This window comes from Cyanistes caeruleus, chromosome 7, assembly GCF_971803275.1.
Source record: "Cyanistes caeruleus chromosome 7, bCyaCae1.hap1.1, whole genome shotgun sequence".
Taxonomy (NCBI): domain Eukaryota; kingdom Metazoa; phylum Chordata; class Aves; order Passeriformes; family Paridae; genus Cyanistes; species Cyanistes caeruleus.
The window spans coordinates 25149529-25172878 of record NC_141707.1 but is presented as its reverse complement, the minus strand read 5'-3'; the positions used below and the strand labels follow the sequence as shown (position 1 = coordinate 25172878).

General features: G+C 41.1%; 1 protein-coding gene across 17 annotated transcripts in view; it reads right to left on the bottom strand.

Moving 5' to 3' along the window:
* Positions 1 to 23350, bottom strand: part of RBMS1 (RNA binding motif single stranded interacting protein 1) — a 339988-nt gene that overhangs the window by 78881 nt on the left and 237757 nt on the right. For 2 of the 17 annotated variants that reach the window (XM_086898561.1, XM_086898565.1), the window contains exon 1: positions 8734 to 8942. The exons of 9 other annotated variants lie outside the window; for them this stretch is intronic. In XM_086898561.1, coding sequence (XP_086754687.1) covers positions 8734 to 8796 — 63 coding nt within the window. In that variant the 5' untranslated portion in view covers positions 8797 to 8942. Of the gene's footprint in view, positions 1 to 2636; positions 2738 to 3026; positions 3503 to 8733; positions 8943 to 8985; positions 9039 to 23350 lie in introns of those variants that run through there. 6 more of the 17 variants (XM_086898567.1, XM_086898562.1, XM_086898569.1 and 3 more) reach the window with 6 other exon arrangements.

The following is a 23350-nucleotide window of genomic DNA, read 5'->3' as shown; positions in this document are numbered from 1 at the left end:
ACCATTTCCATCTTGCATTAGCCTCCACAGCATTGAAGAATATTGTAACTGGGAATAGAGACAGTTTTTCAAGCACTTCAAAAAAACTAAAAAGCCCCTGCATTCTTCTACTGGTGCCACAGTGCGCCCTAGGTATCACAAGCACCTTTAACTAGCTGAAATTCTATATACTGAATTACATCTTAGTATTCTTCATCATTAAAATTACTGAAGATTTCAAATGTATTCTATAGCGCCTCAGTACTGTGGGATGTAACTATCTCTCTCATCTCAAAAAATGTCCCTGATTCTGGAATATTTACATGTATACATGTGCATTGGAGGCATTGTTACCCTACAACAATACAGAAATCTCACCATTTTTATTTCTGTTGAAGTGAAACACTTTTCTTAAACCCCAGTTTTGGTAAGTGTTTCTCACAGGTAGCATTCAAAGATGTATCTCCTGGAATGATAAATAAAAGCCAAAAAATGTCTCTATTTCAAAGGTTAAAGCAATCGTATTTAATACCTATCTCAAATGTTTTTTTTCCAAATTACACAGAAGCACTTTTAAATAAGCACAAATACTATCATACAGAGGATCATGGAAGCCAAATAGATTGGGTGGAATAATATTAAAGCAATTTAAGTACCATTTGATTCTTCTGAATGTGAGTTTAACCCCATCATATATCAACTACTCAGCTCAGGTTTCTCACTGGGGAAATTCAGAAGTCTTCTGGTACTCTGTCTCAATAAGAACTTTTTTATGTCAGCAATCTCACCCCATGCAGTGGCACCACCAGCTATGTAAATATGCACTGGCATAAGCAAGAGTCTTAACATTCAGACCCACAATTTTAGAACTGTTCTTGAACTCATCTGAACGACAGACCACTTCAAAAGGATCTTGTCTGCTGGTGGTTGCTTTCATACCAGACAGAAATCCATGGAACAGTGTGCTGGCTCTGCCAAAGTCCAGGTTTACTCAGTGTGGCTGCTGCTTTCCCGGGCTCGCGGGAGGTACCACCCTGGCCAGGGCAGGGCACACCCGCCCCTCCCTCAGCACAGCCACAGGGGCCCAAGTTAACACAGACCTGTACTGAATGTTACTTCTACACCACATACTTCAAAGAGTTTCATGTTGTAATAGGTTATTTAAAACCTTGGCTAAGCGATTAGCAAAGCTAAGCCAGACCAATGCACATGCATGTGGCAATACAAACAATTCCAAATGGGTCACCGTGGCTGGGCTCAAAGGTGGGCACACAGGTGACACACACCTGCCAGTCACCTGCAGCACCTGGAGTGACAGGGTCTCCCCCAGTCCCATAGTAACCCACCAAAGTATCTGCTGCACAACTGTTAAAAGCCTTATTATCAAGTTGTACACATAGGCAGGAAAGAAAGAAAAACACTGTAAGACCTGAAATTCCTTCATCATTTCACTCCCATTTACATGGGATTTCCTTTGCAACACACCAACCATCTCTTTGGTGCTCAGCTGAAGAGCACTCCAAAGCCTGGGCAGGCAGCATTGCACCTGGGGATGCCCAAGTGACATCACTGCTTCCAAAGCAGGAAAAAATAACCTATGGTCTGCTGAAAGAGGCATCACTGACTTAAAAAATAAAAAGCAGTATCTACCACTTACCCTTCAAGGGGTTAAGTACAAATAAAATACAGAGAAATACAGAGCCTTAAATCAGAGTCTCTTCCCCAACCACAACTTGAGGTGACAGGGTTGGACAACAACCAGTCTCCCTGAGAAGACTGAAGGTTGTGTGCCACATGCTTGCATATAAAGTAAAGGAAACTTCCAGCTCCTGTACCACTATTTTGTTTGGGGTTTCTTTTCATTTCTCTGTTTTAAGAATTCTGTATTTTTATCTGTGGACTTGTTAACAAGGATCTCCACTTGATTTTACCCTTGCCTGCCTGGTGTTTGAAGTGACTCTGGATTGTTGCAGTGGCACAAGTACAACTTGATACAAGTTTCTGTTTGGGTAAAGTAAACCTTAAAGCAGGATTGTGAATCACCTCAGAGTAGCCAAGAATCTATGAACACTGCTTCAGGTCTTCCAAGATAACTGGATAATCCTTCACCAAGTTGCAGCAGCCCTCCTGGGAGCTGCTAAGACCACAGGCATGAAAAATGCCCTGCAGTGACAAACAATCCTAAGAAAAGCTCCTTTGTAATAGTCATCCAAACTCACACCTGAATCCTTAGATTTCACTCCTCAAGCACAGTAAAAATGGAAGTAAAGGCCACACACATACCTCGAATATCCTAAAGGGCTGAATTCTAACATTGTTATGCTGTAGTACCCAAATGACAGAATATATGATCTGTAGTTAACCAAACAACTCCTGCTTCCACTTCATTGAACAAAGCATCATATGGTAGAGAAGATTCTGACATTAAAGGACAGAAAACAATAGAAGGAAAGGAAAGAAATAAATCCCCTTCTCATCTAAGCAAAAAAACCTCACACAATAAGATGGTGTTGGCCACAATTGGCCACTGCCAATAAGAGACCCTGTAAATAAGCAGAATCAGTGGTGAAATAAAGTTACATATATTTAGTTTCAGTAAAGAAGCATTTCATTTCACAAGCAAGTAAGCATCAGGCTAGACAAAGTTTGATTCTCACCTTGCCGTGGTGTTTCTGCTGTTCTTCAGCAAAGGAAAATGAAGCCCAAATGAGGCTTTCCCATGTTTGTTTCCAATGCAACCTCACAAAATTCTACAATTCTGTCAAATATGTAAATTCTAAATACCCACTGTTTGACACATTTTTCTAGAGCAGGATACTTTAAACAACACACACACCAGTGATTTCCTAAACAATCACAGTTAAGTGTACAACATGGCTTTTATGAGGATATAAGAACAAAAAGGTACTATTATAAATCATATTATTATATATTTATACAATTTCTGTAGCTGTCAGCTATTATTTTTCAACAGACCCTAGAGCTGATATATCCTTACACTACACCATAAATTCCAAAAAAAAAAAATTTTGAAATGTTGCAGCTACCTTTTTGCTTTGATGAGCTTGTAAGGCTTAAAATAATTGCTAGATAATTTTAAGCCCACACATCTTAGTGCACAGGTTAAGTCTTAAAATTGGTATAGAGTTTTACTGGTAAAAATCAATTGACATAAACAGTAATAAATTATTAAATTTAATTTTCTAGAAATAAACTAACTCAAACTGCCAGAAACCTAGGTAATCTTGAATTTGTTTAAAACAATCTCTCACCAGCATTCAATTACTTCAACTGCAGTTTAAAACTACTTTGTGAGTCAATACACAGCTGCAGCTACACTGCCTTAACTGCAGTCTCTTGAGGGAAACAGCTAAAGCTGTGCTAATCACAGTAACCAGCCCTTACAGCACATGATTTTTTTGTTGTGTGTGTGTTTCCTAAGTTGCTGGGTTAGGAGGCTTGTGCTTATCTAATCCATGGTTCCCCTCCTCGTTTCTCCTCTATTTCTAACTCATCCCTTCCCTTTCCTGTTGCATCAGGAAGCTGCAAATACAGTGGCTTCTGCAGGGCTGTTATAATTACCACAGTACACTGCAATTCTGAAACGTATGCAAAATAACTCACAATTACTTCAACAAGACTCGAGAACTTTGAAATGTGCTTTTGTTGGCTTTCTAGGATACTTCTGATCAACACTTTTTCCAAGATCAAAACATCACCATGCACCTCTTCATTAGGATTACAGATTTGTAAGCCTTCAGACTGTCACCCAGGTAAGACATTTTAAAAGAACTGGCTCTAGAAAAGGAGAAAAGCATTCATAAGAAGTTGGAAACAGATCCACGAGGGAAATCCACCAGAGGTTCCTAGTCTCCATTGACTTCTTTTGTTAGATACCATCTCGTGCAACAAGCAAAGGTCAATTTCAACCACAAATTTAAAAGGGGGAAAAAAATGCAGACCAAAACGGTTATAAAGTCAAATGATCATTATTTTTATTTACTTGGTTGCAGCACTGTGCGGATGTTTTAGGAGTCATCTCAAGCTCTCAGGAAAGGATTTTCCACTCCCTTCCTTCCTTCCCCTCTCCTCCCTGCCAGCAGTTACAGTTTAAAGGATCTAACTCTTCTGAAATGTGTTAACTCAAGCAATTTTTTTAACAGTTAGAAGTTTCAGGGGGAAAAAATGAACTCAAAACAAAACAGCAGATGTTCAAGACACAGACTTCTATCTTCCCTTCCATGTGAAACTAAATGGCAAAGACATACTTTAAACAATAGCATTTCCAAAGAGACAAGAACATATTGTTCACTCCATTAGAAATACTAAACAAAAACTTCAAATTTCCAAATACAAATAAGAGAATTATATCACTTTTCAAAATCTATAACATCATGCCTGAACAAGATATAGTTATTTCCTTTTTACTTCTTTCATTCACGTTTTGGTACAAGTATAGAAACCCACTGACTGAATAGTTTTGCTCCCTTGAGAATGAAGTAGAACTTCACAAACAATCTCATAGATGCACTTAAAAAATTAAAGTAGCTTGTGCTTAATGCAGGAGTTCAGTTTTGTGAAACCACGGTACACTCTTTAACATTGTATACAATGTAAAGGGAAATAGAGTCTGTCACCTCAAGCCAGTGATACAAAATTACAATTCTTGTAGTTCTGAGAGAAAGAAAGAGAAACCAATCCCACTTATTTCTGTAACCACAGATACCTGCTCAATCGTAGGCACCTCAGCCTCCCCCACCGCAGCCCCATCCATACACACAGGAGGTGTCCTGTCAAATCCCTCTGGGCACAGACTGCTCCATGGAGCTGCATGTTTTGAGTTATGACCATGCCAAGGTCTTGCAAGTTTAATGAGGTTCCTTCTCACACACACAGACACCACACACAGCGCCAGCTGGGAAATCGTAAAGGATTACAGGTGTAGCTTCTTGATAGGTTAAACCTATAGGTAGAGCGAAAGGCTAATCTGCACTTTTAGCCCAGATTGGCAAACGCTTTCTCCATGTAGCTGTCCTTAGAAACCCACCTTAACCTTCAACTTTTAGAAAGCCCGACCTTCGACACAACACTTGATATTATCGGAGCTACATGAAAAGACTGATCAGAAACTTTGTCTGTCCCCCCTCCCCCCCGAGGCCAAACATCAAATCAGTGTTAAATTCCTCACATGCAGCTACACCCAGTTAATCTTCTCGAGAGCAGCAAACTATGTAAATCTCCTTATGCTGGCGAGATAAACATTACACTCATCAAAATGTGACAAGAACCACTGTTACTGGGCAAAGCTGTTAAAAGGCAGAGACACTGGGCTGAGCACCCAGGCTGTGCTGGTAGGACCCTGCACTCGCCTCCTTCGAAGGCCTCCAGAGCTGCTTCTGGCTTCCTCTTCGAGAAACCTGAGAGCAGAGGAACCTCCCTGCACAAAGCAATTTAAAATCCCTAATCAAATAGCTCGAGTAGCTCTGTAGATTCAAAGAGCAGATGGCAGGAGAAAGCCTAATTTTCCATTTACGATAATTTTACAGTGTAGAAATATTTACTTCAGAGGAGCGCCTCCCGATTTACATGAGAATGACAAAAGTGGGAGGAGGGACAGAAAATCATCTTGTTCTCAACAAACCAAGAGCTAAAAAAGCCTGTATTAAGCAGTTTATTGTATGTCATTTTGTTTTGTTTTCATTACAGATGCACACACCTGCATTCTTTGCAATAGCTCAAGTAACCTTGATAGCAAAATATTAGCTTACATCTAGCTTTTTCAGACAGGATGTATGGCTGTGAGTGTTGTGATAAGTTATTACTGCAGATATTGCGTGGCTTTCATTCTTTAACAAGACCTACATCTGCATTTCAAATTAATTCTCAGATGAGCTGTCACTCATTTAAGCAACATCTCAATTTTAAGCCTGGTAACAGTATTTTTAATATGCCTGTCTGCCCATAATGCAGGAAACCCTTTTGAGCAGAGACCACATTTTAGTATTCTTACAAGTACTCTAGAAGAGAGATGATCAGGCCAATCAAATCTGACCTGAAATTGACAGTGTTGACTCACTCCTACATGCCTGAGTTGCACAGTGTAGATACAACAGGTAACAAACATAATATTATAAGCACAGATTTGTTTATAAAACAAACACAGTTATTTGGAAAAACAAAAAGACAGTAGGGGTAAAGATTTGAACCTACTCTATCTATATGGCATTTTGTCAATGTTTTAAATTAAGGTCGAAATACACATTATATTACAATGCCTGAAAAATAAATCAGGTAGTGTCACCTTGCCTTTTATCATTTAATCACTCATTTTTTTCAGCTGAATCTGCTATAAACTCTTAAAAATTAAACAGGATAGCACTAAACATGAAGTGTTCTTTTATTATTCTGATATGTATTGAAATACCAAGAGACATACAAGCTGCTTAAAAAAATTTAATTTCTCTTACAAGTTACTTAAAATTGTTTCAGCTTCACATACTACACGCTGTTAGCATAGGAAATCCAGTTACTCCTTTTAGAGACACTGGCTGACAACTTTTCCTACACTAACGGTACCTAGTGTCTCAGCTGAAGCTCAACTACAACGCAATCGTCTGAATATGGGTTACACAGAGCATACAGAGACTTAATCTCAACTTTTCTTAATTATCAAGGGTTGAAAAATTAGGCTTGCAGCACTCTTCAGCACGGTTTGAGATCAGCTCACCCCTGCAGGTGAAGTCTGAGTGAAAGGGAGATCAGAAAGCCAATTGCTAATCGACATTAGTCTACATGAATGAAGTTAATAGGAGTTTTCCATGGACTTAACTGGAGAAAAGCACAAACCCTGGCTCCTTATGTAGGAAGTGTTTGAGCAGAGAATAGCTACACACTAACAAAAGAAACCTTTGGTACCCAGGGTCTTAAGCCCACATAATACCCCTGCATTCATTTCTTTCTCTGCCTATTGGGGGAAAAGGGTCTGTTTGTTTTTCTCATTCAGCCAGCCCTTTTAGCTCTTTAAATCTAAGGAGTGCACTGTGAAAAGAAGAGCATCTTATCAGCCTGCTCCAGACCAGCAGGCAAACTCACATCCGCGCATAAAACACAGCCCTGCCAGCACGAGGCCTGGCCCCATTGCCCTCGGCTCCTGCCAACACCCTGCCCCAACCCGACACACTGCACAGCCACACATGGGGCCTTCCTTGATTAATGGTCCTCTCAGGGAGAGCACGAAACTGTATCTGATGCACTGCCTTCATTTATAAAGTATGCAGGAGCACCAGACAAGATGATCAGCATGGGCGTATCCAGGACATTTATTAACAACAAACCAAAACCAGCGCGCACAATAAGCATGTTTTGTTATGTATGGACTTGAACACTCTGAGTACAAGATGCGAAGATAACTCCGTGCACTGCTGGGCAGCATCTGCAGAGCACTGCTGAGATAACACACCAGTGATTCTTATCAAAAAGATATTTCTATAAAATAACAGGGAGGAGAAAGGAAACTGCATTTTTTACTTAAGCTTCAAGAAAATATGAGAGTCTAACTTTCACTGTCATGCAGGTTAGCCACATGGATCATGTGTCATCCCAACAATGCACCAAGAGTTCAAAATTTCCAAGCCTATGTCCTCATTACTTATATGAAACCTTTCACTGTGTGCACCAGTGATAGCTGATTTCCTATTTCTACCCTTAATGCACTCTGACCCCAAGCAAAATAGGACAAACTTCCCCATTATAGCTGACTGAACCCATCAAACCACTTGTTTCAGCTCCTAAGTGCAGCAGACATGGAAGGATTTTTTCCTCACCTGGAAAGAAGCCTGCCATAGTATTTTTGGCATGCTTTGTCAAGCCGGTAGCTTGTCAGTGACCTCTACTCCATTTACCCTCTGGCACACACACACAGAGCATGCTTTCCCAGTAACATAAAAAGTGAAGTTTTTTCGTATCCTTTTTTAATTTAATCGAAAAGTCAATGAAAAATAATACACTAAGCAGTAAATCATGTAAGATTAATACCAACATTGCATCTTGTGTGCAAAAAAAGTGCAGCCGAAGACAAACGGCCCAGCAAGGTTGTAACGCAACTATTTCAAATATTTTATTTCCAGAGACTAAACAAACAAACAAAGAAATAACTCTTTCAGTACAGCTCCATAGATGCGAGTGCTCCGAGCTTATCACAGAGATCTCTCTGCCCATAAAATGTCACAGGGTACCCCTCTGTGTCCCCCTCGGGGGAAGCTGGGGCGCACCCGAAAGGCGGCAGAGGTTTTCTGGAGGGTTGTTTGAAAGAAAAACTGCGCCCGGATTCCCTCGCTTATTTCACGCCGAGCGAAAAACACCCAGCCCCAAGTTTCGCTGTTGCGACATTGGGTCCTTTCTAACCTGTTGCCGAGCCCGGCGGGGCCGGCACCGCCCGGCCTCCGGCGGCCGCCCCGCACCGCCCCGCACGCCCCGGGAAGGTGACCCGCCGGCGGCCGCCCCGGCACTCGCCAAGGTCACGGCGCGGCTCCTAAGAGGAGCTTTAAAATAAATAAATAAATAAAAATAATAATAATAAAAAAAAATCTTAAATAAATTAATAAATAAATAGTTTCTTTTTTTTTCAAATCCCAGCTCTCGAGAAGCGAGCAGGCTGCAAGCCGGTCGCCACCCTCTCCCCGCTCCTCCCCCAGCACCCCGGGGGCTGCGGGGGGAACGCGGGGGAGCCACAAACCCACACACCCCCTCCCTTACCTGCTTCCGATAGGGGGTCCGACCGCCGCCCGCCGCGCTGCTGTTGCTGCTGGGGAAGATCATCGCCCCGCCTGATCCCCCGCTCCCCCTCGGGATGGGGAGCAACTTTGGCGGCCGCCGGGCTGCGGCGCGGCGGGGCTGCAGGGCGCTCTCCGCCTCCGTGCCTTCTCCGCCGGCTGCGGCTCCTCGAACCCTCCGCTCGGCCCCCGCCCTGCCCGGCCCCGCTCCGCGCCTACCCTACCCCGCGGCGGCCGCCCAGGCTGCCATCCACGGGCCCCCGCTGACCGCCGCCGGCTGCCCCAGCCCAGCCCGGCCCGGCCCCACCTCCCGCCGGCCTCAACCACCGCCCAGCAGGGGGAGGGAGCGGGCGGCGGAGCGCCGAGTCGCGGCGGGAAGCGCGCAGCGGGCGCGGTGCTCGCGCCCCGCCCCGTCCTGCGCGGGGAGGGGGGCGCGGAGCGGGGCGCGGCGCCAGGGGAGGCGCGGAGCGGGGCGGCGGGCGCGGACCCCCCCGCGCCGCGCAATGGTTGCGCCTGAGAGGGGCGCGGGGGGGCGGCGGGCCCGCGTGCCGCGCATTCCGCCGCGGGGCGCGCCCGGCGGGGTCCCGACCCCCGAGCGGCCGGAGCGGGACATCCCGGCTGCGGCGGGGACTGCCGCGCCCCGGGCACCCCCGACGGCCGGGCGGACCGCTCCGAGGCGATAAACACTGCGCCCTTAAACTCTCTTTAAGTTTTTCTTGACTAGGGATGGGGAGGGGGGAGGAACATCCGGTCACAGCCCTCTCCAGTGCCTCAAGGCAGCTTTTGGGAAGCGAGGGGAAATTCTTAAGTTTCTTCACGAAATTTAGGCCTAGTAAACGTTACAGTTCTGAGGCTGTAAGACTGGGACGTACGGAGTCAAGGAGTTCCCAACTTCACTCCTGGTAGTCTGCACTGTTTATATTACTGTATTTACATTAGCCACTGATGTTGACAATCTAATTTCTAAGAAAGTCCAGAGCTACTGCTCTGTCAGACCATTGACTGATCACTGACACTGTAGAAGAACTTCTGTCGCGGACATGCATCATCAGGCACCTTTTGGTTTCTCTTCCTCTTTCTGACAATACGGTGGCCCCGATCCCATGCACCCCAACACGGCCATGGGAAACTGCTGGGAAGAAACAGAAAATTGCCAGATAGTTCATTACTGAAAAACCAAATAATATCTGACAATGTTAATATTCACAAAAACGTATAATCTTCAATTACGGACTTGCCTAAAAATAAGTATTTTGGTATCCTAATATATTGCTACTGCAGATCAAAGCCCTTCTGAATACAGTGAACGATAGGAAAGCATCAACACTTGGCAGAACTACATTCTGCATAACTTTCCCTTTTTTCCCCTCTTTCAAGTCCTAAAATGGATCTCATTCCGTTTGGCCTTGATTTGATAACACAAGTTTACGGTCTACTAGTACTGTATGAAAAGCACTGCAGCCACATGGTGATCACTGGCACTGGAAAATATTTGATGGAATAAGTTTGTACCAGCAGACTTTATGTCAGGTCAGGTACCGTCAGTCTGTACTACCCTAACTTCATGTTGGATCATGCAACATTTGTATTCCCACTGCTGGCATAAAGCTAGCACAGAGGCTTAATGCTAGGATAAATTCAGATTCCTTGGTCTGGTTAAGGCCTCATGCCTGCTTCGCAACATATCAGTTGGCATCAATGCTGAAAAAGCAACAATTCAGCAACTGATTCTGGGTGAGCCCTTTCTTCTTTTTTTTTTTTTTTCTCTTCTGATTAGGTAAATTTTCCTCCAGATCATTTCCTTTGTTGTGTTCAGCGTGTGGCTGTGCTACTGCTTGTGCCAGTGTAATGGAGGGGGTAAGAGTGAGCAAAAATAGGCAAGGGCAAGAGGGTGGATATGAGTGCTAGTTTTGGCAGCAGTATCGGATTATATTGTCTTAATACGTTCATGTACCTGTGGCTTCATTTGACAGAAATGTAGCTGTGTGCTCATGCCTTCCTGAGATGCACCACACAGAGCAGTCGATCTGTGCTTCAGTCTTACTTGTTTCAGCCCCTTGGTCACAGATATCACAATCAGACTCATTGCTGAAGAACTGTCTTAAAGCAGTACAAACTGGAACAGCGGCAGGCTACTTCTCCTGTTCAAATCTCTATTCTCAACTGAAAAACAAGAAAAATATTTTCTGTACGGTGTTGCAGTCACCCCAAAGGGGTGACAAAGCTTACATCTGCTCTACCTACAGGAGGGCTTTGTTAGCTGGAGATGTGTATACTGACCACACCTTCCCCTCGAAGGGAAAAGCTTTTCAAAAGCCATCAATCATCCCTTGCTTCCTTTCCTCTCCTCTTCCTGCCCCATCCCCCAGGGAAGAGGCTGGAGGGATGTAAACACTATATGCTCGATTGGGTCTCAGTCACTGTCATACCAGGGAAGGCTCTCAAGAATATTCAGAAGCAATATCTGAAACGCTGCAGTCTTGTCCTCTCTGCTGTCACTTGTTCCAAGGCTTCTTGTGACTTGGACATGATTTCCCTCTCTTAGATTCAGTATGTGGCACATTTCTCTCTGTTACCAGTACTCTCTTTCCTAACATATTAGGAAAACACATAACAACAAATATAATCCTGTAAACATCTACAAGATCATAATCTAACATTATCTGGTTATTTATTTTTGCTAAGGAAGAACTCATTACAGAATTTTCTGGAAAGAAAACTTGATATAATTTCCTAAGTGCTAATGTGCCTATCAACATTATCTGTTCTTTTTAAAAGGCTTGAGTAATCTGTCTCCATTTTTGTCTCAAACAGGGAATAGCTGCCTTCCAATAGATTTGACAATGTTATCAAGAATACAGAACCAGACTCCTTACAGCAGTGTGTCTGGAGAGAAAGGGACAGCATAGCTAGATTGAAGCAATAGAGTTTCTGACTGGACATCAAGACAGCCAGACATTGCTCTGAGAGCTGTGCACTCTCCATTCTTGAGCATTTTCAAGACCAGAATGTAACCCCCAAAGTAACTTGACCTGATCTTTTTGCTGATGCTGCTTTGGGCTGGAGGTTGGACAAGAGATCCCCTGAGGTCCCTTCCAATCTGAAGCTATGCTCATATGGAAAAGCTGCTTTGTTCTTACTCCAGAACATAGGCAAAATTATTCCTTTGTAAAACCCTGTATTTGAGATTATGTTGATAAAGCTCAAGGTTAAGTGTCTGGACTTTTCAGTACTTGTGCAGTGATATGTCAGTTCAGGTACTGAAAACAGTTTTCCTACATATTTTCTGAGATGCTAGAAGCATGCTTTGTTTTCAAAGAACAGTTTCAGTCTTACTGAATTAGTAATGCCAAAACTGAGATGCCTAATCTATAAAATGTATGCAATTGTTATCATAAAAATCATATTTTCAAGGACTTTGTTATTAACTGCATACAACAGGTGTTAACAGACTTGCAGGTAGCCAGGCATATTGCTGCTTGCAGTTATAAATGAGCAATTCCTTTTAATCCTGAGGGAAAAGGGTGACCACAGGGTCTAAGAGTGCCTCTATAAATCATTCAGAGCTTCTTTAAATTACCCAGAGTTGCTTATTCAGGGAAAAAAAAAAGAAAACTTATGAGCAGCTCTGGTGCATTTTGGAAATACAGTGCAGCAATTTACATGTTCTGTTTTGTTTGTTTGCTTGTAGGTTTGCAGGGAGATGGTGTAAATACAGAAAGAAAGACCTGTCTGGAAACCTGGAAACAACTGAAAGAACTCAAGAATCTTTCCAGTAATGTTTATCAATCTTAACAAATAGTAGACTAGCAAAACGAAGCCATTATTTTAAAAATAGTTCTACACATTTAAGCTCCTACTTTTCCATTGCTGTTCTAAATCAAATTCATGGCTCCCCTTACTTATCTCAAAATTCAACCAAAGTAGCTATTTCCCCTCAGGGCATTCAGTGCCTCTGGAGGACAGATGGTCTCTCAGCCCTGGGTCTGCTTTAAATGGGAAAATTACAGTCTGAGTCCAAACTGGATCTCCTGAATTTCCTTCAGCTCTGCTCTCCTGACCACTTCAGGGTCTTCTGAAGACCCATTAGTAGAAAAGTGACTGTGGACACCTCATTTCCCCACCTTGAGGGTACTGAGGAGACTGTTGCCACAATGCTCAGCTCTCTGAGCATCCATCCTCTCATCATATGGAGAAAGATAAAAACTCAAGTAGGCAGGAAGCTGAGCCACAACAATGCAAAAATACTTGCAAGCCGAGGAAATAGAATGCAGGGCTGAACTTTGAGAGATATCAAGCATTTCCTGTAAAGTGTTAATAAAGGGATATGTGAAGCTGAGTATCATACAGAGACAGATTTTTAATTTTTGGCTTAAATTAATCTGTCAGAACTGAAAGCATGAAAAGAATTTCTAACAGCAAAGGAACAGAGTAAACTTCATTACATGGGAGGCTCCTTCAGAGATAAGTTATCTCATAATTAATTGTTTTTATTTAAGTATTCCCAGTATGCAGGTAATGAAAGAAATCTGTATCTAGCTAAGTGAGGATGAGGAGAGGTCTGTAGAAATGAGACATAGTGATGTTGTGAACATGCCAATCACTTTATATACCAAATCTTCCATAATTTTTTTTTTTTACTAGAAAAAGAAAATTACAATGAAACAATGACTTCTGCAGAAGTATATGATCTGCTAAGAGTGAGGTACTGCATACACAATGAGGAGCTGTTGTTTAAGAATGCAGTTTTCAAAATAATCACATGAATATATTCAACAATAAGAAAAAAATCTCCATGATGATCTGAAAAGGGAAAACAAATAATCTTTTCCAGCTGTACTATTTCAAACACTGGTACCAAAGTACCAAATTACTTATACTCCACAGTAGAAACAAAAAAACCCAGTATATTATCGTTCATTATAAAATACGTGTGCACAATCACTGTGATAGATTTTTTTTCATCTGAATGCATCAGCTCATTCTCTGGGCGTCTTCCAATCTGTCTCAGATCTTCCCATCACCTATACTGCAGAGGCTTTTCCCCTAAATCCAACAGCTCACTGTGAAAAAAGAGCAGTCCTCTGCTCCCTGCAGTGTTCACAGAATGCATCTGCTGTGGCCACTGGGGTTGCACTTCCAGCGACATGCTTTGACTCCTATTCATTTTGGCTTGCTGTTCATTCCTTCCATGCTTCCTTAAATGTTCTTGGAAAGACACTTAATATAAATTGCACAATTATACATAATTGTTGCCATTCCTTCACTGATGACTGGTATTAAGAATATGAACATAGTGAGCAACACAATCTCCTGTTAATGCCATGCCAGCATTTTATATTATGGAAAGCACTATTTATTATTTCAAAGACATGACGAGATACTTCTTTATAGAAGCATTTCCACTGTCAAACAAATCCCCTTCCTAAATATATCCTGTATATTCTGGGAAGCACAAGTATGAAACATAATTACCGTAAAGGATTAATATGTAAGAGAAATTTAAGGAGGCTGCTCATAATCAGTAATTAAAACACAAGACAAAATCCAATCCTCATTTGTGGAATGAACTGAAATGATGCTTAAAGATCTAATTTCTGCCATTAGCCTGATAATGATGCCAGACACTTGTTTGAAACTAAAAAACAAAGTGTGTAAACAGTTACCGAATATATTGTAGAATAAAATAATAAAGTCTGTCCAAAATGATAAAGCCTATTTTTTTTTCTGTTTTGCTATTAACTATGTAGAAAGTTCATCAACATTATATTGAATAATATTTATTTTTTAACAGAGACTTCTAAGAATAGCTTACTCTTTTGACATGTATTTTTGACTGTGTACTTTTACATTTTGTGCAGAAAAACATTATGGAACAATAGAAAAAGAAAGGAAAAATATTTGCTAAGCATTTTCTAGTAAACAATGATTTCATGCAGCTATTTGATTTTTTTATATTTACATTTTAATACAGATATTAATAAAAGATGAAGCAAAATCTGGAAATGCACAAACATTCTTTCTAAAACTTTGCTTTGTGGGGCTCTAAAGAAGGGTAACATATTCTGTTTCTTAACCAGAAAACGGGCTCTTTCTAGCCACAGTATGTTCAATTTTGGTGAGCTGGGATGACGTTATTCACCATATTGACCAGGTTACTATTCACCATATTGAATGGTTACTATTTCATGAAAATTTTAGAAATAAGAAAGAAAATATTAAAAGACTCCTATAATTAAAATCTGTTTAAAGATTGAAAACAGTTAATGAAAATGAAAAGCTAAGTCACTGAATGATGGTTAAAGTGGAAGGTGTGACCACAAATTGGCCAGACATAAATTTTATTCCTTTGTGTCTTTTTTTTTTGGTATCTAAGGCCAAGAAACAGCTTCAGATTTGTCAGTGCACTGCTGCTATATATAAAAAAAATCAGCCTCTTGCCTGGTCTTTACACATCTATAAATAGGGACATACATTTTGAAGCCTTGAATGAAACAGGCACTATTTGCATTGTAAGCAGATTTGGTACTAATCCAACAAGGAGCAGGCAGGAATCATAACACACATGGAAAAAAAGGAAGAAGACAGAGAAAGTCACGTATGATATGATACATCAAAAAGATGGAGTTGTCATCACTAGTGCAAAATCAGGCTTGTACACTCAAGCATGGGCTTGAAGAACACCTGAGGAAAAGCCAGAGCAGGTTCTGTTGTGCAAAGCTCTGCTGCAGACAGCAGGCTCACAGGCACAGCGACGGGCCAGACTGGGGACTCTGTACAGTAGGTGCATACATGTGGGTACCGTGAAACAAAACCACGAAACACCACTCTTTCCAAAGTTGTTGTCCTAAGATGACTCTTCTTGCTTTTTTTTTCCCATTCCCTGAAACGCAGTCCTGTCGTGTTTGTTCGACAAATACTAGTAGTCAAGTGAAGAACTGACAGCTCTACCCACTGACAAACACTGTGCAAATTTTTCCTGTCTTCACACACTTCCCTGTCAATTAACTTCATTTCTGACCTGCAAATGTCTTTACAGTGCTCCAACTCCCCTGAGTACACCATCAACACCATACCAGCTCTGTGGGGTCCATTTACATCATCTCGGCTGGGGTGTGAGAAACTAATTTACATAAAGATTTCAAAGGGACATATAAATTTTTATCTGTTTCAAAATTACAGCCTTTACCCTCTGTGTTTGTTTTATAATCACCTATAAACAGAAAGGTGTTTGTTTATAATGCACAATCTGATCTTAATGATCTAATTTAGAGTACAAAGTGAAGAAACAAAGTCATGTGTCAGAAGTTAAGCAAACGTTCAATAATGAGCCTTAATCTTATCTCATTTTCAATATCTTTAAAATAAAAATATCTACATAAACTTTGATAGAATAGTCCTGAAGTATGTGGAATAGCTTACATTTCTAAGAGGCATTATGCATTTCAGTCTGCCAAAGAAGCTGTAAATTGTATTTTTCCTCTAAAAGTACATGGCCTACCCCTCTGAGTTTTGAAATTGTGTACTTGCTACATGTGCAGCACCGCCACAACATCAATATAGAACAGAACAAAATGATCAACAGATGCATCTTCAGAACAAGAAAAAATTTTATCCCATGTAAATTCAGTGCTTATAAAGGTCATCTGGCTCATGGTCATGGCAATAGAAGACCTCCACCAACAAGGCATTCAGCATTGGCATTGGAAGTTTCCCCATGCCCCAGTAACCTGCACAGCCCACCCTCAGAGGTGAAAGAAGGGTGCAGCTCCTGCTGATGCAGCCCTTCCCCTAAGGGCTACAGCATCCTGAAGGCAGAGGGTGCGGTTGATGTACCACAGACAGGTGATAAGCAGGAGCTGAACACCAAAGCCATCTTCTGACACACCATCTATCCATCAGCTGCAAACAGGGGGTTTCTGGCACTTCTACTCTGAGCTAAACTAGCAACCAACTGCATTGCTACCCCAAGTCTCTGTCTTCACCGTCAGCATTTGAGTTTCTGTAATTTAAATTCAGATTTGATCTGAATATTTATGTTCAGCAATCAGTAAATTAATCAAGATGGCTAGGACAATTTATTTCTGGGAGTAACTCATAGACTTATTTACTAATGTTCCATACTAAGTGTCATGGGCTGGCAGCAGCACAAATCATGGTGGGAAAATATTTTATTGCATCATAATTAAGTTTTACATTTATTTAGGTAAATAGATTCCTAGGGTTGTTTTCAACACATTCTCTTTAGTTGGATTCAAAGTATTTATCAGATACTGCACAACCATATTTCAAAGGTCTGCTCATGAATATCAATGCACATAAATCAAAGATAAAACCTGAAATGAAATCCTGGTCTGATCAATAGATTTACCAGCAAGTCCCAGATTTCACCCAGAATGAAAGCACTTACATTGTGCTTTTGTGATTTACTGAGTTTATTCCTCAATACTTTTAATGCTCAGAGATGCTGAGAAGGAAGAAAGCTTCTACTCCTTTCCCACCTCCAGCTCTGAGCTTCGTGGTTATAAGCCCTTTGCTTAATCCACTGTTCCTTTTGCTAACTGATTCAAGACACTAACCCAGCAGCTTTTCTTTCTGCCATGGCAGGGAGTTAAGTTGGGTCACTGAGGTGTCTAACAAGACCATCACAAGCTAAGTGGCAGGAGCACACAGCTGGGGGAAGACGAGGTGGGAAGGTGTGTGTCCCTCCTAGGAGGAGGCTGGGTGGCTTCGCTTAGTCTAGGCCTCCCACATGGAAATTTACTCAAAACATTTTCACTGAAAACCAATTTTTTAACAATACATCTCTAGTGCTATTCCAGAAAAGTGAACTTATTGCAACAACCAGACCCCAGACATGTTATGCAGATGCGCTGCAAGAGAGGTGGGTGAGTTCAGATAACAGAAGAATTAGGCTGAACTTTCGCCCCTAGTTCCAGTGTTCTTTGAAGTTCTTCACTGCCTTGGCAACTCCTCCCCCTATCTTCCACTAATGCAGCTTCTGTCAGAGGCTCTGCATAGTCAGGATTTTCTCCATTCTGGGATGTTCAAAAAGAATTTTGCTCTAAGCTCCCCAGGGGCCAGATCTTCACAATGTTTCCATGCTTCTAAGTACAGCTTGCTACACTCATTTCTCAGAAGAGCAAAACTCCCAGCTGTGTTTGCTGAATGGGGCTCTAAGACAAAAATTATTTCAGCAAATGGCTATGGGAACTTTCTTTGAGTACTTACTAGGAGGAAATAGATTATCTTCTTCTATCAGGATTTAAATTTGGATAATTTTCTCAATAGCATTTTAACATGAAACTGTGAATATATGCCCATGCACACACATCAGGTTTTTTTTTGCTCCTTATCCATCAAAACCACAAGCAAACAACTGCCCACTTAGGACCTGGTCCACTTGTCCCTTCATATAATCCATAAGTACATAATGAAGAAAACCAGGCCACTATCGTAATATTGCTTTTGACCCTAAGACAAAATTTGCCATTCACTATTCTAAAGATCATTGAAAAGTTCTCATGTAAATATTTGTTCACATAATTTGTTTACAGATGGAGCTTCGTTATATTTTTCAAATTTATCTGTCAGATATAGTACTCAACCCCATTAGCTGAGCTCCAGTCCAAAGTACCATCTGACTATATTTGGTGAAGTACACAAAAATGTGTTTGGACAAACAGAATGCTTTTGGAGACCCACAGACACCACTGCTCCAGAACATGGGCTTAGTACTTGAGAAACAAGGAAAGGGTAATGAGTTGGAAAGGCAAACATGCCTGCTTCTTATACCTTCATTGTAATCAGTCACTCTACAGCAGACAGTCTCATTACTATAAATTGCAACTAGAGGCACTTTTGCCTTGCAAAGGAATTCATAAAAACATGTCAGATCATGTCAGCTGAGATGTTATATAAATCACATTCTGCACTAAGTGAAAAAATACATTTTGCATCCAAGGAATTCTAGATTGTTTTCTGAGTAGAGCCCACTGTTTCACAACTCAAGAAGAATTTTCATCAGAATTACAGATATCACTTAAAAGACATGAAAGTTGAAAATCTAAATATGCCTAAATGCTTTCATTTTAATCCTCTTGTTCATTATATTTCCACTAAAGCTGCTACTTCATTCCACAGAAGGGTAGTTCCCATCAGTGCCTCAGAGTGTGTAAGCACACCATTAACTTCTGTGCTTGCATGTATGGAAGTGAGGTTACTCAGAGAAAAAGCAGTGTTCTGAAATCAGAATTGTAAAATGTACAAATGTAATGACAGGAGGCATGAGTAAAGAAAAATCTTTATGTTGTAATACTAACTTCAGCTGCTGCTGCCACCAGTAACTAACTCCTAACTTTTTCTGACACTAGGAGGTCTTTGATTTTCTTAAATCTGATTCAGTATTTGGTAACTTGAGATAGAATAAACCTTTTTTTCCTAGCAAAGACATACAATATGACAGTTCATGGGTGTGAATCATGTAGACACATGATTTTGCAGAAACTAAGCCAAAGTGAAAAAAATACATGAGAGCTGCATGAATCCCTTGGTGACTATATTCGGTGCATTAGTTTTACCAGCAGATTTGACCAAATTTTTCTTTCTTCATTCCAACAGAAGGGCAAAGAAAAATAGGAGAAGTTGAGTCTTTGAGATAAAAATTACTTAAACTCAAAAATAAAGCCCAGTTTGCATCTTCATTTAAAAAAAAAATTAAACAATACCTGGCCATAAATCAGCCTAAGCAGCATCACAAATATCAACTCATGCTGGGATTCCTTGCTGTAGGTTTTACTAATGTCATTGTAGGATACAGAAAAAAATCTGTTTATTTCCACTAAAAAAGTCGGGCTAAGTCTTTGAAATGTCACAACTGTAGACGACCTTTAATTTTTTAGCAAAACAAAAGGCAGTCTTAAATTTACTAAAAGGTTAATTCTGGAATGTATTACCATAACATTTCCATTTAAAATAGCACATCCTCTTATAATCTATATTTCAGATTCCTCAACTATAGTTGGTTAAAATACTTAGAACTGTCTAATTACTAATTTCCTATTATGTTTGGCTGATAAAATTTGAGTTGAATCAAAACTGTGCTAGAACTCCTTTGTTAAAATGCTAAACCAGCCAGGCAACATGTCTCTCATTAACCACCAGCTACTTCTTGACTGTCACTGTTGACTGCCTGCTAGGCAGCTCACCCTACAATGGAAATTATTTTATGGTATCTACCTACACATCTTGGTTTGTGCTGGACTACTCCTCCTTCTTGCTTCTTTCATGAACTGTAAACTATAAAGTAAACATATGGGGGGGTGGAAGTGGGATAGGAAACCCTGCCTCTACAAGCTGAGAAACTTCAGGCTTCAGAAGACAGATAGTGCTTAATACTATTTACTGTCCCACTGCAATTATTTGGTAGCTGATCAAAGCAATTTGATCCATTTAGCAGAATGGGGACTTGGGACTACTTGAATAGATATGAGCACCTTTTCTTCACTGAGAATTCACTTGTAGCAGACCTGATTTAAGAGATGTTTCTCCCTGCCACAGCATTCCCTCTCCATGTCCATGCCAGCCACATATTCCACCCTTCAAAGCAGACATTACCACACTCCTTAGCAGGACTGAATCAACTGCTTTATGTGGGTGTGCTATGAAGTGGAAAAGAAAACTGATACTGTTTAAATCTGTAGATATTCATATATATGTTTTCCTAATGTTCTGATGTAAAGAGCAACTGTAATACATAACAGGATTGGCTAGACCTGGAAAAAGAGACAGAACTTCTAAATCCCATCCAGGTGCTGAGGGAACAGCAACATCAAGATGCAGTCTGACTGCAGAGCTCTGACCAGCCTCAAAACTGAAAGCAAGCAGTTACTCAGGGGTTTACGTAGCTGCACATAAAATGTTCTCATTTTGAGAGACATTTGCAGACACAGAATGTCCTTAGTTTTGTCTTCAAATATCAAGGAAACTTGTAAAGGAAATAATCTCTGTTTAAAACCATGCTTCAGTGAAAGACACTGTGGTATACTATGTGCTTGGAAACAAACTAATAAACCTCCACAAAGAGAGGGAAAATGGTGTCCTTTATTAATCTGAATATCAGTGGTTTAAAAAACAATGTGAAGATGTTGCACATTTTAACAAAAAGCTTTGGTTCATAAATTTCCTCACGTGCAGGGCAAATCTTTCTTCAACAGCTGAAATAATGGTTACAGTAACTTCCTATTCAGTCATTTCCTTAATTAAACCATTGAACTTTAATGTGAAATGCAGCCATTACAAAACTAGAAAGGAATCTGAACAATAACAATCCAGTCAAATGGGCAGTGCAATAAGCAACAGCAATGTCAAGAACACTGGCTGGCACATTTTGGTTGGAGTCAATGATGCTGTGATTCCCAGAGATATTAAATGAAGTTCAAGTAAACTCTGTGCTGGACCAAAGCTGCACAAGCTGCATGATGCGATGCAGTGAAAACTTGGCACAAATGGGCTCCTCTTGGTAAAGGTTACTTAAAAAACAAACTGTATGTCATCTTTTTCCCAAGTTTTTGAAAGGTGACAACTTTAGTCCAGCAATAGCTGTGCCTCATCATTGTCTCAAACATCTGTCCTGCTCCGAAACCGAAGATTACCCAAATGGACACATTTCTTAGTCCCTTTTTACCTCCCTTCTACTCCAACCTTGCAGTCCCCACTGGTGCCCAAAAGGTGAGTGATCTCATTTTAAGCAGGCTCTTTCCTGTGGACAGTCACTCTATTCATGTCTGTCTTTGCCTCCCACAAATGGTCCGAATGCCCAGACAGCCAAAAGCCAACACCTGGGAGGATGCTGGTCACTGCCCTACCCAGGGCAGTGCCTGCTGCATCAGTGACACCGTGTCTGTCCCTCGAGCAATGCCACAAACCTGGCTGCAGTGCTGTGACACAGCCGGCATTCAGCGAACGGGCACCAGTGCAGGAAGCTCTAGGTGAGCTCCAGGTACCACTCTGCCTCCACAACTGTGCATCCTGCCTCAGCAGCAGCAATGCAGCTCGTGTGTGCTCCTACCTGACCTGGGCCACATCTGCATAGCCAAACAGTCCCACCAGGCACTGATCTGGTCACAGTGTTAGGTTTTGATAGTATTTGATACTCTTAGCCCTTTCCTGCTGCCCAGACAGTAATAACTTTGTGGGTCTCTAGTTACACAGCCAGCTCACACTGGCTAGGTGTGAAGGGTCATGGAGTCACCGCAGGGAGGGGCATAATCTGTTTTCCAGGATGGTTTAGGTGTTGGGGCATAGTGCCTTCCTGAAGGCACAAGGCCATGAGCCAATCTAAACAGCACCTTAGTTTTTGAGGCATTAATAGGTCATTAAAAAGGAAGAAAGAAAAAATTTTACAGAACAAATGTTATCAAAATTCTGGTGTCTACTATCTAGTATACAGCTACTCTTAGAGAAAACCTTACATTTGATCAAGATAGTTTTGACTAGTACAATCAAAGATTTTGCAAAATAAATGTCAATACGTATACACTGCCTTTTCTTTTTTTTTTTCCCCTTACATGTTTTACACCCCTTAACTTGAAAGTGAAAGGCATGTTGGATGTATGGAACTGTGGGTCAGTACCCACTGAATCTATGTCTACCATACCTGGGTTACCTTAAAACTTTAACTTGGGCTAAAGAAACAATGTTAAGTGTTAAAGAAACACTTAATTGTTAAATGTAAACCTTGTTGCAGAGATTGATGCTCAGTGAAATAGGCACAATAAAACATGTAATTATTCCAGGTATCACCATACTGCCAAAAATACTTAATTAAAAAACCAAACACACAAAACCTCAGTTAATACATTACTTTTAAGATACTGATCTGTTCGGACTGTGGAATAAGACACAATGGTGTTCTCTTCTCTGCCTCATACATGACTCTTCTAAATGCTTGTCCTAGCTAATTTTGTTCTTAATTGGAAGGAAAAAAAATTATAAAGGTGAAAATCAAAAAATCTCTTAATTATGCATTTTTAAGTGCATGTTGTCTGCAGTCTGGTCCAGCTTACAGACACTGGGATTTTTTTTCCATGTAATGGAATGATGGGTATCATGTTGCTAACTTCAATGCTGCAATCTGATTTGCGCAGGCCAGCCCAGTGGAGAGCTACTGAAATCAGCTGGATTCTTTTACAGTACAAGATAAGAGTGTACAGATAACGCTGAAGACTGAGGGCCAGGCCTAGAGCCTGCTGATTTCTCAAACTGGCTGCACTAACATTCCACCAGAGCCTCTGTGGCTCTGCAAGCAGAGCCCTGCATGGCAGCAGGCCGTGCCCCAGCACACGCTGCAGGGCCCAGCCTTCACCTTACACTGGGAATGCCCTGTGGCAGAGTGTTCAGAATAAACAGAAATCTTGTTTTCACAGGTGCCAATCCAAAGTGACTTTTTTGTTCAGTTTACAAAACCCAGTGGGGAATGAATCCTGTCTTTTTCTCTGTTGCTAGGTGCTTGTAAAACACCGCAAGTCTCGATGAACTAGTAATTAAGTAATAATAGCCATCATAAAATTGCAAAATTCCTATATACCAGATAAGACTAT